The 17,701-nt window shown below is 43.9% G+C and overlaps 1 protein-coding gene across 1 annotated transcript in view; it reads left to right on the top strand.

Annotated features, from left to right (window-relative positions):
- Positions 1 to 17,701, top strand: part of RYR3 (ryanodine receptor 3) — a 367,593-nt gene that overhangs the window by 274,909 nt on the left and 74,983 nt on the right. The window contains exons 61-65 of the mRNA XM_049611650.1: positions 2,576 to 2,625; positions 3,217 to 3,277; positions 5,982 to 6,220; positions 7,861 to 7,942; positions 15,569 to 15,699. Coding sequence (XP_049467607.1) covers positions 2,576 to 2,625; positions 3,217 to 3,277; positions 5,982 to 6,220; positions 7,861 to 7,942; positions 15,569 to 15,699 — 563 coding nt within the window. The remainder of the gene's footprint in view (positions 1 to 2,575; positions 2,626 to 3,216; positions 3,278 to 5,981; positions 6,221 to 7,860; positions 7,943 to 15,568; positions 15,700 to 17,701) is intronic.

Raw genomic sequence — 17,701 nt, 5'->3', positions numbered from 1 at the left:
TGTGTGTGAGCCCCATGCTGGCCTCTATGCTGCCAGCTCAGAGCCTGGAGCCTCCTTCAGATTCTGTGTCTGCCTGCCCCCTCCGCCCCTCTCAAAAATAAATAAACATTAAAATTTTTTTTAAATGGGCACAATGAGGGGTGCCTGAGTGGCTCAGTCAGTTGAGTGCCCGGCACTTAGTTTCAGCTCAGATCATGATCTGATGGTTCCTGAGTTTGAACCTCGGGTCAGGCTTTCTGCTGTCCACACAGAGTCTGCTTAGGATTCTCTGTCTCCCTCTGTCTCTCTGCCTCTCCCTCTCTTGCACACGTGTGCCCTCTCTCTCTCTCTCTCAAAAATAAACATTAAATTTATTTTTAAGTGGACACAGTGAGGGGCACTTGGGTGTCTCTGTCTATTAAGCATCAGGCTCTTGATTTCAGCTCAGGTCATTATCTCATGGTTGGTGAGATCGAGCCCCACATCTGTACTGACAGCATGGAGCCTGCTTCGAAATCTCTGGCTCTCCCTCTCTCTCTTCTCTCTCTTTCTCTCTCTCTCTCAAAAATAAACTTTTTTTAAAAAAAGTACACACGATGAGAAACACAAAAAAGCAGTCCATTATTTAATTTCGTATTAGCAGTCTGTCAGATTTCTATTAACTTACTCTGAGTTCTCTGAAGCACTAGGCCAGGGTTTCCAAATTATTCCCACTGCAAAAACAGATGACTAACCACAGGGCAACTTTGGCTGCGATTTTCTAGTCAACAGCCCAGTAGACTCAGGGCATTAATTGAAAGCCACTTAAAAGTGAGCAAGTCTGTGTTATTTTTTTTTTTTAAGTTTTTATTTAAATTCCGGTTAGTGAACATACATGATTCAGCACTTCAGTACATAAAGGCGAGCAAGTTTTGATCTCCACCAACACTCAGGATGTGTTTCTTCTCAGTTTGAGCTGTCCCCAAAAAGACTTCTGCCCCTGTTGTGGGTCAGAGAGCCCGTGACAAGCTATGAGTGAGAGGTTGGGAAGGACTTCAGCTCAATCTCGCCTTGGAAGCCCTTGGCCTGTATCAGGTGTTTTTATTCTAACTTCCCTTTTCTGTTCCACCAGCAAGGACTGCTTTCTCAAGGGACTACAAAGTTCTTGTCTAGCTGTGCCACTGTCACATAGTGTCAGAGTTCTGAGCATTCTCTCCCCAAGAACTACTGGCAGTTCAGGACAAATTACGGCTGTAGTGGGCAAGGGTCCATCCATGGCATATTCACATACGTTTATGGAGCTCTTTTCTAACTGCACAGGGCTCTCTGCTAGATACCATGGAAAGTAAAATGATAAGATACAGCTGGACCTCCAAGGGGTTCTGGGGTAGAAAAGATGGGTGAAAGGGTGGAGTAGGGTCAGAAAGCACAAAAGCATAGCAGATGGGCTTTCCTAACTTCCCGGGGCACAGTGAGGACAGCTACTCAGTCAGGCCCACAGACTGATAGGAAATGACACAGGAAAGCAATATCCTAAAATGTTTTTATTCAACATCATATCCCCCTGTGCCTGAACCATTAACTTTCTTCTGTTCCCACCTTCTTCCCCACCTCCCAACTAAAGCCTCACACCCCCAGAGAAGGCTGCAAAATGGTTTGCAATCCATTGCAACAGTGGGAAAAGCATGATCCCTTTCAGAACCCTCATTTACTCCTGGATGTCCTACAAATGGATGTTTCAGCACATGGGACTGTATAGCAAGAGGTTGTTGGCAGTAACCTTGTTACTGCAAAATACTCTAGTTGTTGCAGATTATTTTCTTTGGGGTGGGGGCTGCCTCCAAGGTGCCTTCATGACTGTCCCACAAGACAGTGGGAAGCATACATTTTTCTTTTTTTTATATATAATTTATTGTCAAATTGGTTTCCATACAACACCCAGTGCTCATCCCAACAAGTGCCCTCCTCAATTCCCATCACCCACTTTTCCCTCTCCCCCACCCCCCATCAATCCTCAGTTTGTTCTCAGTATTTAAGAGTCTCTTATGGTTTGCCTCCTTCCCTCCCTGTAACTTTTTTCCCCCTTCCCCCCCCCCCATGGTCTTCTGATGAGTTTCTCAGGACCCACATATGAGTGAAAATATATGGTATCTGTCTTTTTCTGCCTGACTTATTTCACTTAGCATAACACTCTACCCTATGATCCACCAATAGCACTGCTAGGAATTTACCCAAAGGATACTGGAGTGCTGATGCACAGGGGCACTTGTACCCCAATGTTTATAGCAGCACTTTCAACAATAGCCAAATTATAGAAAGAGCCTAAATGTCCATCAACTGACGAATGGATAAAGAAGATGTGGTTTACATGTACAATGGAATACTATTTGGCAACGAGAAAGAATGAAATCTGGCCATTTGCAGCAACATGGATGGAACTGGAAAGCATATGTTTTTCTAATGTGGTCCAGAGGATCCTTTGAGAGGAACACAGTGCATCTTGCTCAAGGGTCATTCTGTGCTCTTTGTTTTAAAGTGTGGGGGCCTGGGGTAGGGAGGGTACGAGTAAGACCTTGGATTTCTGTGCCTTTCCTACTCGCCTTCTTTTCTGCTTCAGCCTGTTCTGCAAACTCGCTGCTCTTGTTCGACACAGGATTTCCCTCTTTGGTAAGTGAAGAGGAGTATTTCTCAAAGCCTCACTCCTCCCTGTAATTATCCTTCACTTGCATTTTGCCTTTATTTCTGGTGCCTACAGACAACCTGAGCCTTAGGACTAAGGTGTCACCTAAATTTGCCATAGAAAATTGATCTGAAGTATGATAAATGACCTCTCTACCCCTACAACAGCTCAAATTTTCCACACCGATGAATGTTTTAAGCTCTGCCTCTAACATCCATCAAACAGTGTATGTGTCAGGCCGAAGATAAATGCATTGTCCCAGCACATAGGTCTGGCACTCTTAGTGTTGATGGTTAATTATGCCGGGATGTGGTTTGTGCATATGAGAAGATTGCATTTAAAAGATAGGCTGGGGGCACCTGTGTAGCTCAGTAGGTTGAGCGTCTGACTTTGGCTCAGGTCATGATCTCATGGTTCGTGAGTTCGAGCCGTGCATCGGGCTCACTGCTGTCAGCACAGAGCCCGCTTTGGATCCTCTGCCCCTCTCCTGCTTATGCTCTCCCCCAAAATAAATAAACATTAGAAAAAAGACAGGCTGAAGGGTTTGGGGAGTCACCAGTGATATTTTTTTGTTCTAGGAAGTGATTCTACTACAATGGTGAGCTGTCTTCACATCTTAGCTCAGACACTTGACACAAGGTAAGTCTGCCCAGTTTTTTCCAGTAGTTTCTCAAGACTCCCTCTGTGACCCTCTCTTCTCACTTATTGTACAGAAGAGGAGATGTGCCACAGCTCTGCAGGAGCTGGGGAGAGGGAGGGGAGACAGGGAAGAGATGAATCTTCACCTGACATTAGCACTCTCCATCTTTCAGTTCACATGATGGAGGGCCACTGTCAGGGTGTGTACCGCACGCTAAAAGCTGAACATTTGATCAATTCTTGTCTTCTCTTCCTGAGAAGTTGATCTTTCAGAAGATAAAGTATATAATATAGCAAAGTGCCGCTTTATACCTCATTATCCACAAAAAGGGAAGAGCTGCCTGATAGGTGGTGAGGCCACAAGCATCCTGGGAGAAGGGAACCATAACACTCTGAATCCAAAGCAGCCAAGCAGGGGAATGCAGGGGATGTGTGATAAAAAGATCAGAGGCAAAGACAGGTTTAAACCCATGACCTGAGGGTCTTGCAGGAAAGATGGCTGAAAGGGAAAGGAAATTTTAACAAACGTACATGTTAAGTTCTGGTAATATAAACATAAATGATCTAGCGGCATCTGGGTGGCTCAGTCGGTTAAGCATCTGACTTGGGCTCAGGTCATGATCTCAGTCTGTGAGCTTGAGCCCCATGTCGGGCTCTGTACTGACAGCATGGAGGCTGGAGCCTGCTTCCGATTCTGTGTCTCCCTCTCTCTGCCCCTCCCCCGCTCATGCTCCGTCTCTCTCTCAAAAGTAAAACATTAAAAAAATTTTTTAAACATAAATGATCTGATGAGGTAGTGGGAAAGACAGGGAACTTTCTTGAACACACTCTTTGAGTAGAGCCCTTGTCAAAGTTGGGAGGATGACGCACTTCCCAAAACGATATGAGGAAGAGAGAAACCAACTAAGAGAGTGGCCACAAGATGAAAATCTACTACAAACTAAGACTGGTTATCAAAAAAACGTTAAGCTGGGGCGCCTGGGTAGCTCAGTTGGTTGGGCGTCCGAATTCGGCTCAGGTCATGATCTCGCAGTCCGTGAGTTCGAGCCCCGCATCGGGCTCTGGGCTGACAGCTCAGAGCCTAGAGCCTGTTTCAGATTCTGTGTCTCCCTCTCTCTCTGACCCTCCCCCATTCATGCTCTGTCTCTCTCTGTCTCAAAAATAAATAAAACATTAAAAAAATTAAAAAAAAAAAACGTTAAGCATAATTAAAAGAGATTTTAGGGGTCTAAACCCTAGAAACAAACATGGAGGTATTAGGACAGTGCAAGTTTGCAGATCAGACCAAGGCACCCCAGGGGACTCAAATTCTGTGCACCTGAGATGAGGAATCTTAATTTCCAGAAGCATGTGGACTGCCTTTGGGAGAGTACCCCCCCCCCTTTTTCTCAATGCAGGTCAGCATGTTTGATAATCATTCCTGACAAAAACCCAAGACTAGAAAGTTAGAAAGATAGCTCGTTAATCCTTACAGTCCAGGAGCAAGCCTCACTTACCTCATTTCTTTCTTCTTCTTTTTCTGGTTAGCGGTGGGGGAGCGGGGGGCTAGGACAGATGATGATCTTGAAAATTCTGGAGATAAAAAGCATCTGTCCTTGAAGCAAGGCTGTCATAATCTTGTGAATAAGATGCTGAAATACGGAGGGGCACCTGGGTGGCTCAGTCGCTTAAGCATCCAACTTCAGCTCAGGTTATGATCTCACAGTTGTAGGTTCAGGTCCCATGTCGGACTCTGTGCTGACAGCTCAGAGCCTGGAGCTTGCTTCAGATTCTGTCTCCCTCTCTCTCTCTCTCTCTCTCTGCCTGTCCCCCACTCATGCTCTGTCTCTCTCCCTCTGAAAAATTGGGAAGCATTTTGCTTACTGTCATGCCCAAGTATTAACAGGACAGGAGCAGGATAATCGATGCCAAAGGAGATGGTGACACCCTTTCTACTGTAGTTGCTGTCATAACCTTGACGTCCTTAAGCTAATGGCCATTTGCGTCTGTGTCCCCAAACAGCTCCTGGTACAACCATTTTCTCCTGTTCGCTTCTGGGGTGACGTAGTGCAGGATTCTACAAATAAGGTGTTGCTGTCCAAGTGCACTGTACCAGCATAGAGAACACTGCTTTGTTTTCCACAGTTGTAGAGAAAACTAGGGGGAACTTTATTTTTCAATAAACTTTTGTTGTGTGGGAAACAAAAAATGTCCTTCTCCAAGCTAGGACATCCCTGCTAGCTAATAGAAACGTAAGCTTAAGCTGAGTTATTTCTTTGTTCTGAGAGGTCCTGCATCATGGGAGAGCCAATATTTCTTTCCTTAAAGAAGTTACTCATCCCATAGTGAACTGTAAGAAAAACTCACCTCTCCTTCCTTACAATTAGAAATTTACAGAGGAATATAGCCTGCTGGGACATTCTATTAATAGCAAGTGACCAAAATCAGTTTCTTTCTAAACTCTCCTCCACATCTTCCTGAAGAGTCGAGTGCCAACTCCCTCTAACAGACAACACTGTCCAGTTGCTAGCCCCCTTTGGGATTGTGTGACCCAGCTTGCTTCCTGGATGCTAACTGCTCTCTCCTCTTCCCCTGACTCCATGTCAGTCAGGTGACTAGGGTGTCAAATGTCTGCCCAGGTTAAACTACAAGTCACCCGTTTCAAGAAGGGGGTCGGCCAGAGGTTAGGATTGTGCTTTTGGTTTTGAACATCGTTTGCTTACAGGACTGTCATGAAGTCAGGCTCAGAGCTGGTGAAGGCTGGGTTACGAGCTTTCTTTGAAAATGCGGCGGAAGACTTAGAGAAGACTTCGGAAAATCTGAAGCTCGGGAAGTTTACGCATTCCAGAACACAGATTAAAGGCGTGTCTCAGAATATTAACTATACCACGGTGGCTCTGCTCCCCATCCTGACGTCCATCTTTGAGCATGTTGCTCAGCATCAGTTCGGGGTGGATTTACTCTGTAAGTCAGATTGCCATCTATTGTGGATTTATATGCACATGGCTCCAGATAAAAAGGGTGTGTGACTCATTTGCTTGAATTAACCTTAAAAGCGGAATCGAGGGGCGCCAGGATGGCTCAGTCGGTTAAGCGTTCAGCTCTTGATTTCAGTGCATGTCATGATCTCACAGTTTGTGGGTTTGAGCCCTGCATTGGACTCTGCTCTGCTTGGGTGTCTCTCCTCTCTCTGCCTCTCCCCACTTGCGCACATGCTCGTTCGCTCTCTTTCTGTATCTCTCAAAATAAATAATCTTCAAAAAAAAAAAAAAAAAAAAGAAAGAAAGTGGAATAGAGATAATTATTCCATACTTTCTCCTTCTTAGGTTTAAAAATGGAGTAATAGGTACTTACAGGGGCAGAAATCCCCCAATTTGAGTATATAATATTTCATCTTTTCCCACTGTTATTGAGGACCAGAATTTTCCACCCACTAGCTTAGCTGTCAGCCATTGTGTTCCCACTTAATTTGAAAAGGTTATCTGAGTAATCCAGTAGGGGATATAGGTTTGCTCCCAGGGTTTTTCAGATACCAAATTTCCTGTTAAGAAGCCCTAATTTATTCATTGGATACCAGGAGCAAAGGAAAGCTGCTAACATTTCATTATCTGAGCCTTCAGAAGAGACCATAGTCGGTTGGTTTTATTTCAGTTTGCATTTAGTACCACATATAGCCCCTTAGTGCAAATACTCTGCCACCGAGCTTCAGTTTCACACTTTAAATGTTGGCGCATGATTTAATTCAATTTAAACAGTTGTCCATAGCCAAGGCTATGACTTCTATATCCCTGAACAACTAAAAATCAGTTATTTCCATGGAGGAAGGCAAAGGAATAGGGGAACATCCAAACTCATTATTTCACATCATGGAAACAATGCATTTACTTGTTGAAAATTTTAAATTAAATTAGTTCTCATTGTGTTCATTTAATCCCTGCCTTATTATGAGTTCCAGGCGTTAAAGGAGCATGTAGCCTATAGATTAAATTCTGTGGATTCCTAAGTGGAACATACCCTTCCCTCAGGAAACCTGGCGAAATCGTGATGTGATTGAACCGTTTTGTGAAAAATGTCCATCAGAGAACTTACGCAGGTGGACATGAGAAACATTGCTCTGTCTCTAAAGAGGTCAGGATGTTCTGCCTACCTTCCTAGGAAATTGACAAAAGGCTCATTCAAACTTCAGACTTCTTGCATTCTTCCTTTCCAAGAAAGGAAATATTGTTATGTGTAAAATTTAACCATAGTGTCTCCCTCTTTTGGGGAAAAAAAAAAACCCTTGTGGATCTCCTTGGTCAAATGATTTCTTTCCCTGGAAGCAGTGTGATTCATATCAAAAGTCCCCAAAGGAAGTGGGATGGCTCATTGGAGGGTGTTCTCCCTGTCAGTGGGTTCTCTCTCTGTTCAGTAGCTACCATTTGGTAGAAAGGGCTCTATCATGTGTTGGGGGGGGCGAGGGCCGGGGGTGGGGGGCACACGTGCATGTGCTTTAGCTCTTGGGTGATGCCAGCACATTCTTTCTGTCGGTGGACCCTTTCCATGTGCTGGAGGTGAAGAGCTGGGACTGAAGCCTAGAAGTGACTGCTCGTGCTTGTTCTTTTCAGTAGGTGATGTGCAGATTTCATGCTACCACATACTCTGCAGCCTCTACTCCCTTGGGACTGGAAAGAACATCTACGTTGAAAGGTAATTAGTGAACAGAAGAGGCTGACACATTTCAGGGCTTATAAAAATGTTACTTACGGGCTTGAAACCCTTAATAGCATCTTTTTAATACGGCAAAGTCAAAATGCTCACTGAAACAGGATGGAGATTTTGAGCCCAGGCCATTCAGTGTTTATGGCTATATTAAGAAACATGGGAAGGCTTTTGAGATTTATGACCTCTGTGAAGATTTGTTAAAAAAGAGAACCACAGGCCAAAATTGGTATTAATTGGGCCAAGCCAAAGCACCAAAAAGGGCTTACTGCCTAACCTAATTGCAATTTCAACGTCCCACAGAAATATATATCTTAACTTGTAAGTCAGGAGTTTCTTTTTTTCTTTTTTTTTTTTTTTCATTTTTGATTATTCAGTTTATTCATCTATAAATGAGAAAGATCCTTACAGTTTTGCTTTTAAATAACAGAATACATGGAGTGTCCTTAGACCACCTATGGTCAGGTAGGGTCCGCCCTCTACTATGGAGGCCAGGAGGTAAGGTATGTGTCCACAGCCTCTTGGCAATTTGTTATGACTGACAAGCCTCAATTTGTTCTACTTTGGTAGTTAGGGTTATCCACCCGAGTTCGAGACGCATATGCTGTTTTTAGTCCTCTGGCTCTGAAATACTCTGCCACAGTTCATCAGTAGCGTGCATTGTTTATGCCTTTACTGTCTTCACCCCTGCGTACAGTTTTCTTAGGCAGCTCAGCATTCCAGGGTGTACCAAGAGAGGGGTTTAAACCTCTCTTGCCACCCTTTTGTAAGTCAGGAATTTCTGATAGGTGCCAATGAGGTAATCAGTCACAGGGGCCCTCTCCATACCCTAAAGGAAGATGAGGTAAACTGTGTGGTAAGACCCCTTCTCTTCCCCTTAAGGGAAAGTTTCTAGCCTGGAACAGTCTTTTTTTTTTTTTTTTTTGCTTCTAACTTTGTTGTCCCATCCTTCTTCCTTCCTATAAAAACTCTCCATTTTGTACCATCTCCTCCAAGCACCCCCCAGCACTTGCTAGCTAGGATGTTGCTAGCTAGGATGATTCACTTAAGCCAAGGAGATCTTCAGATTTACTCAGTTGAATTCTGTTTGTTTTTGGTTTGGGGTTTTTTTTTTTTTTTTTTGTAACAGATAGCTAGTCAGTGTATGTGACTGGAGACGCAATAGTGTATAGCCAAGCTAAATCATGTGCTAGTGACCAAAAAACATTGAAGAAATGTCTCTTTCTTCATACTCACAGCTTCCAAATAGCTTCCAGAGTTCCTGTGGTTAAAGCTTGCAGAAAAGCTCAAGGGACAGGAGGCTGTTACTTTCGTGTTGAATGAGTTTCTCTGTGATACAACCGTGGACCTTTACTGTTCACGGCTGCCAGATTAGCTATACTTTTAAACAAGGGCACATTTTGGTAGCAGAAATGCTATTCAGAAATCTTGAACAAGCTGATCTGCAGAGAGGCTGGGGTTCCAGCTTTGCTTGCCCAAATATGCCCAGAGCAGTGGAGGCCTTTGGTGACCCCCTGGTTTTTAGCATTAAATGCTCCGTGTTGTGTTGTTCCGCTTCAATCCACGGAGATTAGAAGCATCAACACAGTATTAACCAAATTCTCGACTTAGTCTTATCCTTAGAAGACTTTTTTCCTTTCAAACATGCTCTGTCACATCATGCACTAGTGACAAAAAAAAAAAATGTTGAAGAAATGTCTATCTTCATAATCACAGCTTTCTTTTTTTTTTTAATTTTTTTTTAATGTTTATTCATTCTTGAGAGACAGAGCATGAGTGGGGGGTGGAGCAGAGAAAGAGAGAGAGAGAGAGAGAGAGAGAGAGAGAGAGAGAGAGAGAGAGGAAGACACAGAATCTGAAGCAGGCTCCGAGGTTTCAGCACAGAGCCCAACGTGGGGCTTAAACCCACAAACTGTGAGATCATGACCTGAGCTGTATTTGGACGCTCAACCGACCGAGCCACCCAGGTGCCCTAAGAATCACAGCTTTCAAATAGAGTCCAGAGTTCAAGAAATTAATTGAAGAACTAACAACCACTTATTTTCATTATGATTTTCATCCCCAGTTACATAGCTTTCCTTATGGATTTAGAGAAGACATGCATAGTTTTGTTAGTTAGGAATAAGACCTGGGAAGACAAAAGTTTTAACTGTATTTTATATCTCATTAACAAGAGAATAAAAAAATACACTTAATACTGAATTTCACCTTAAGGAAGGTATCCTTAATTTCTTGTGTTGAGGATTTGTAAATATTTTCTCAATACTTTTTCTTACTGTCTCCAATGATATGTGTGTGCATACATACATCTGTCTGCATTCATGTTTCTTGGTACACCTTTTTGAAAAGCTTATGCATTATTCTCTTGCAAAAAGTCAACTCTGAAATGTCAGGCCAGAAAAAGGCTGCTTTTCATGATGTTTTATACTTGATCTGTTACAGTCTTACTGCATATCTGCTGGCTCCAGCATTGTGAATATCGGTGCCGGACTTTTATACTCCATGTTAGTAGAAGCCATTTCTAGAGGAAGACCCTAGATGAAAGTGGACCCCCTTCCTCTCAATTAGCAGAGCAGCTGAGGAATTGAACATTTAAAATCCTAGAGTTGTGATGCCATCACTACGAATGACTGTTATTTACTTTCTTATATTGTGAAAGTAAGACATACTTGTTAAAAAAAATCGAACGGTACTGAGTATATAAAGGTAAAAGTCTACTGTTTTTCTTACCCCAGACCACCTCCCCTAATACACACGTACACGCACAGGTCACAGGTAAAATTTTTAGTGCATCCTGTAGACGTAGGACTTTTGTGTAGTCATTTAATGTATAACACCTACTATGTACAGTAGCAGACTTGGGTCAGCAGCTACAGAACAGGTTACTTCTCACTCTTCCACTCTACTTCCCCGCCAGTGGCTTTTCCAGGCTAGGAGCCCAGGTCACAGGAATGGCAAGTGGCATGTACACACTTCTTTCCTACTCTGCCCTGCATCACTCTGCAGTATGAACCTGGCCCAACACACCCAGCAGGTGTCCCAGGGCTTGCTCAACCCCTTAATCCTAATTGTTTCAAGCACAAGTTCATATTCTGGGCTCCTCAGAATCCCCATATTTACTTCCAGAGACTTCTATACTCTGTTGTTAGTCCAGAAAGTATGTTTCAGTTTCAGTGTCCTCACCTGATTTGGTCCCTACTTTGTGACTTGACGTTAATCACACATTTTCTAATCTCAGCGTGGATTCAGATTTCTTCCCATTTCTCTGCCAACTTTTGCTGAAGTTTCCTTGGCTAATGAACGTGGCAGGGTTGCAAGGGAACCATTAAATATTTGGTTTCCAGCTATAGCTTGAGTGTACATTGTGGATGGAAGATTCTAGGCACCTCAGTGATAGTTTGATTGTAAAGAGGAAAAAGGCATTGAAACACAATAGAGACCTTTCTTTTCGAATAGTTTCTAATTGAGACAATATGAGGTCACTGACAAGCCGTCTTCAACAAATTTTCAGCAAAGGGCCAAGGCTCTTCTGCTTTTAACTGTGGAGAATATTTGCCTTCTTTGATGTGGAGATACTTTGACTAATCACAGAACATTGGAGGGGGGTTGGTCAAGAAAGGAAACTTGGAAATCAATTTAAGCATCGCATCTCCATTTTATTTCAAATGAAAACTGTGTTTTTTCCCTTCACACTTGAGAGAGATTTTTTCCTTCCTGCCCTTCCCCATTTGACCAGTTGGTTCTGACCAAACACTGAACACCTTCCCTAAACCTCTGAGGAGACTAGTATTGCTGTTCTAGAACTGTGGCCTGCCTCCATGTTCTGTCCCTCTGCTACATATCATTTCCTCTCCTTAGCACCCTTGGGAACATACACGAAGGAACTTTCGAAACTGTAAAGCTCCAGATATGTGCAAGGCATAATTCTTATTACCGTGATAACTGTGGCTCTGCCTGGATCCCTAACAATAGACATTTGAGAGGCAAGATCTGGACCCATGGAAAATAAAATCAAGAGATTGACGAGGAGAGCCTGCAACTTAACAAATTAGGAAGTAACGAACATTGAAATACAAATTGCGCTCTGTTTAATCTGACACCATTGACCAAGTTCTATATGAAAAATACTGTACTGGGCAGTAAGAACTGAAGGGGAAAGGGAAAGTAGGTTCCATATCCAGTGAACAAATTCTTCAAGTAGACTCTTTGGTTGCTCTGTAGATGCTTCCATAGCTCTTGCTCTGCTTGGTCCATACCCACCCTTCCCCCTGGGTGGGGGGCGGGGGGGGGGCACTAATGACTAGAGAAGCATTATAACAGCAGGACTTTGCTCAGTCCCTCTAGGAGTCTGGGGGCCAAGGTCATTCACTCTGTTATTTCAAAGCCTGCAGCATTAATTGGCCAACTTCTGGGCTTTACGTTTACAGAACTTTTAACAGCTGACCCAGGAGACCTGGTGTTTATCCTCCCTGTTAGCTGAATGGCTAATTAGCATCATTGTGTGCCCTAGACTAGAAAATGCCCTGTTGTGAGCCTTGTTGAGGCTCAGGCTTGTCAGTAATTAATATCAGAGAACACAGGGAATGCATGTCCCCGAGGCAGCACAACACTGGAAAACTGTCTTTTGCCCCAAGGGTTCCTTTGCCAACAGGCTAACTTTCTAGAAATCTATTTTTGTGAGATCAGGACTTTTTTGATCAGAGAAAGAGAAAAGAGAAGAATGATGGGTCAAGTTATCACCAGAGCAGCTGAGGACCAGCTGTTTTCCGAGGTTCATCTTGCTGGGCCAAGTAGACTTTGTGCTCAGATTCGACTTTACCCCTTGTCATCCTGATGCTCGCCCAGATTTTCTTTCATCACCGCTCTCCCTGTGGTGTTTCTTTCACCTTCATGGTTTGTCACCTTATTTCCTCCTCCTCCTCCTCGAAAGGCAAGACTGAGGAAATCGAGTATATCTCCTCAGTGGCCACTGTGGTTGGTAGAAACAGTGAGGCTTTTAATTGAAAAGAACGGCCACCACTTGCATATCCTCATAGTTGATATACCCAGGCCCTCGCTCCCCTCAGTTATCACTCAGGGTGCTGGTCATTGAAGCCTGAAGGTAAAATGATGCCCTTCTTCTTGGGCCTGTCTACCATCTTGAGCTCAGCAAAGAAGAGAAATAATGGGGGAAAAAGTGGTAGTGAGAGGGAGTGCAGGCTGAGGGAAGAGGACTGGCCTGAGGCTTGCTCAGAAGTGAAGCGAAGTGCCCCACAGAGAAGCCCAGTTCTCACTCCCTCCCCTTCCAGCAGGGTTGTGGCCTCCCACTGGAGCCTGGCAGCTCCAGACACAGGACACAGAGGACCTGTTCTGTCTGAGGGCTGCTGTTCTGTCTCCAGAGCGGCCCTGGATGGGGGCATTTCACAGTCGGACCTCCAGCAAAAGGATAAGTCTGTGCCATCACCTAAAGTGATTGCCTGACTGAGGACATTCTTGCTTGCTTGCGGGAGGCTGACTTTAAAGTTACCTACTCAAACACTTCGGAGCTAATAAGCAAGCTGTCAGGTAATCCCCTAAAAGCTGAGCCTAAGAAGAAGGTAGAAGACAAGGATTAAAACCACATATATTGTCTTTTAAGTTAATCAAAGGATGACTTTTTTCCCTACGTTTGGTAACTTGATGGAAGTTGGAGGGTGGGTTCCAAGACTGCTTTCTCCCCTTCACTCACCCACCCTCCCCCTCCTCTCTCTCTTCCCTTCTCCCTCCAGTCCAACAGGTTCCCCATTGCATCTAGGCAGTTCTTGGCCCCTCACGCTTGCCCCTTGCAGACTCTGACTGTACCCCAGATAGCCATGACAAGTTATTTTTTTTATGAACAATTAAGATCACATTTTTAATCCAATAATCCAATTCAAGTGGGTCTCTTTCTCTGCTTTAATTAGTTGGTCCTAATTCTAATAATCAGACCATAAATATATGTTATTTTATCACATTGCTTTAGGTTCTAAGGAGAAGGACTTTCACTATCTGGAAGACAAAGGTTAAGGTTCAAACTATGTGGCTTACTCCTCAGTGAGCAATGGTTTCCCTAACCATCCCCCACCCCATAGTAAATGCTTGTTGTACTCATCCGGAGAGCCTACACTTTTGACATTCTGGCTTCTTGGTGCTGTTGGAATTGTCGGCTGTTATCACAGTCAAGGGCAATTAACATGGCCTTCGATTCTGGTTTTGTTGGGGAGCTGAAGGGAACCCTGAGCTGAATGCCTTTCTGTTTCCACAGAACTGCAATAGTGCGGGGTTAGCATTTGCCCCTGACTCCAAGTGCACCCTCTCTAGCTGACAGTTTTCCCCCATGATGGTTCTAGAACCTCCCCCAAGATACAGATGGATAACTTCAGCTCCCAGGGATTCTGCTAGTGGGCTTCATATACACAGCATCAGCGCTCACTTTGGTCAGATGCAAAGGAAGGCAAACAAGATACGTTGGAGCACTGTAAGCCCCATCCAATCCTTAATTAAAGACCTATTGTCTGCATCTCCCACAAATTATCTGTGTCATGGTCTAACAAAGGACTCATAGTATTACTTTGTTTGAAGAAATATTTCAAATTTTCTCCTTATTTGGGAACTGACATCACATGTGTAACTCACATAACAGGTTTGTAGTCTGACTGTCATCCAATGCCAGTAATTGACAGAAGATACTGACGACTAAAAAACAGATGGTCCTGGTCTCTCATTCATTAGAAAGCAACAGGTGTCTGTGCCCATACAGAACCCTTCAAGACAGCACTGTAACTGTATTGTCTCACTAGCAGGACCTGCAAGGCTAGCCAGGACAACTCCAAGACTAAGCCCAGGCCTGGGAAAGGGAAGCACTATCTCAGTACCAGCCCTGCTTTGACCAGCCAGTGGCTAGTTCTCATCACTTAGGCTTGCAGACTTGGTTAGCAGGCAGGCAAGGGCAAGTTCTTTCAGTTGGAGAACTAGAAATCTGAACAAGGAATCCTAAGCACTTTTTGTTTGGGTGCTTGTTTCACAGAAAGACTTGAGACCCAGAGCTTTATACATGGTGGACCCTCACATATTTGTATAGAGTATTTGTGAGAAGGAACAGGTATTAGAGGTCTCTCCTCTAAATCAAGCAATGAGCTTTAGGATCTGACGTTTCTCTTGCAAAGCAGGTTTTTCTTTTGTGTCTTATTGTTGCTTTTGGCCCATTGTCTACTGTTCCTTCTGCTGGACACTGGCTCCATCCAAAGCAGGGAATAGACACAGAGAACTTACACAGATGATTTCAAAACATTCTGAGTACAAAGAGAGGATCAAATTCAGCTTGGATGCCTGCAAAACTTGGTCTCAGAAATGCTGGGAGAGAAGAACAAAGCTACATAGTGTGTTATTATATTGCCTCAGCCACTTAAGAACCAGTTTCCAGGTGGTGAGACTATGCCATTGATCAGTGTCCAGAGAAAGATGGGGAGGGAAAAGTGTATGTAATCTTGCTGACTCCAGGACCCAAGGATGTCCAGTAGAGTAATCTATGAGACATCTTGGGAAAGGGGCCTGGCGCACAGTGCATGGGGCCAGCATATGGTGGTACCACTTCTAAATGGACTTCTTTGTTTCCAGGCAACGTCCTGCCCTTGGAGAATGTCTGGCCTCACTGGCAGCTGCCATACCGGTGGCATTCTTGGAGCCCACTCTTAACCGCTACAATCCACTCTCAGTCTTCAACACCAAAACCCCCAGAGAGAGGTCTAGTAAGTATCATCCCTCAGGGGTCATCAATCCATATGTTGAGAGGAGAGCATCCAAGAAGGAAGGCCACCCAGGCAGGGAACAGCAGCCTTGTAGAACTTTGGGGTTATGTGGTCTGAGAGGAGAGAGGAGGTCAAAGACATGTGGCATGTCTCCATCTTACTAGAAAAATGGGCTTGGGCAAGTACGTATAACAAAGTACGCTGGACTTTGGCTTCCTCTTCCATACAATGTGGTTGGATTCTAAATCCCTTCCATCCTAAAACCTTAGGCTTTCTAGTCTACCCTGGGTCTCAAGTGCCCTTCTGCACCTGGGGATATGACCACTTTATCACGGTTCCTCTCCAGATCCTCATCAGAAGAAGCATATGTGCACTAGTAACCTAATTATACTTTCCAAGTCCAGGGAGAGGCTGTGTTTCTAAAGAGGATGACCCCATGCTATCTATCATCATAGAAAATCATAGAAAAACACCAGAGGGGATTGAGATTGTACAAGAAAGAGAAATTAACGGGAATACTGACACACTAAGTTCTAGAACAGCAGTAGGCAAACTATGGCTATGGGCCTAATCTGGCCCTGCTGCCTATTGTTGTAAATAGTGTTTTAATGGGACATGCTCACACCTCATTTACATACTGTCTGTGGCCACTTTAGCACCATGTGGGGGAGAGGAAAATAATTTTTTCTCTATTCTTTTTTTTTTTTTTTAATGTTTATTTTTGAGAGAGACAGAAGACGAGAGGGGGTGGGCAGAGTGAAAGGGAAACACAGGTTCTGAGCTGTCAGCACAAAGCCGCATGTGGTGGTCAAACTCATGAGCAGTGAGATCATGACCTGAGCCGAAGTTGCATGCTCAACCGACCCAGCCACCCAGGTGCCCCTCTATTCTTTATTAAAAAAATTTTTTTAATGTTTATTTGTGAGCAAGACAGAGCATGAGTGGTGGAGGGGCAGAGAGAGAGGGACACACAGAATCTGAAGCAGGCTCCAGGCGCTGAGCTGTCAGCACAGAGCCTGATGCAGGGCTTGAACCCACAAACTGTGAGATCACAACCTGAGCCCAAGTCGAATGCTCAAGCAACTAAGCCACCCAGGCACCCCATTTTCACTCTACTGTTAATTGTTCTTGGCTAAGGCCCCCACCCATAAAACAGAGATTAACAGGAGAAAAAAAATTAATTATATATATACGAGTACTTACAGGAGCCCCACAAAGACATGAGACTCCAAATGCAGCCAAACAATTGAGAATTATAGACACCCCATTCAGAGCTAAGGAAAGGGATAGGGCTCTGGGAGTTCAAAAGGAGGAAGACAATTCATAGAAAGGGAAAAAGTAGAAACATTTGGTAAACGTGTGCCCTGCCCTGTAGTTGAGTCTCTCAGATGAAAAGGTGATCTCTGGTAAATAGCTCACTTCCTGGTACACGCCCCCATTCTAATGTAAATTTCCTTTATAAAATTTAGATTTCTCTTACACAAGGATAACTTCTCTATTTTCAGAGCTTCTTCCTGTGTTTGTAGATTCTTAAAAAAAATCAGCCCAAACAATCCTTACGCCAAAGAGGCATATTTTTGAGTGGCACATTCTGCTTCAGTTCAACCATAGGCGCAGAGTTAACTCATAGTGGAAAAAACTGTCTGGCTTGCAGATATTTACTATCCGGCCCTTTACAGAAAAAGTTCCCCACCTCCCACCCCCCCATATTCTAAAACACCCTGAAACTGGAATCCAAGGCAGGTTATACACCTGCTGCTGGGGAGTTAGGATCGAGAGTCCTCATATATGGATGAACTGTGATCCTACTAGAAGTCAGTGGAATAGAACAAAGGAACTCCAAGGGAGCTTGAATGAAACTTGGACTCCAACTAGAAAGAACTATGATAATTTGATGTAACATGAAGCAAAAATTACCACACCTATGGTCCTAATCAATATTGCTGAAGAAAAAAAACATAGCCATTTCAGACCAGAGCCTATCTTATTAAGAACCAATATT

Source organism: Panthera uncia (assembly GCF_023721935.1).
Source record: "Panthera uncia isolate 11264 chromosome B3 unlocalized genomic scaffold, Puncia_PCG_1.0 HiC_scaffold_1, whole genome shotgun sequence".
Classification (NCBI taxonomy): domain Eukaryota; kingdom Metazoa; phylum Chordata; class Mammalia; order Carnivora; family Felidae; genus Panthera; species Panthera uncia.
The sequence above is the reverse complement of the archived record's forward strand: the minus strand, read 5'-3'. Positions and strand labels throughout refer to the sequence as shown.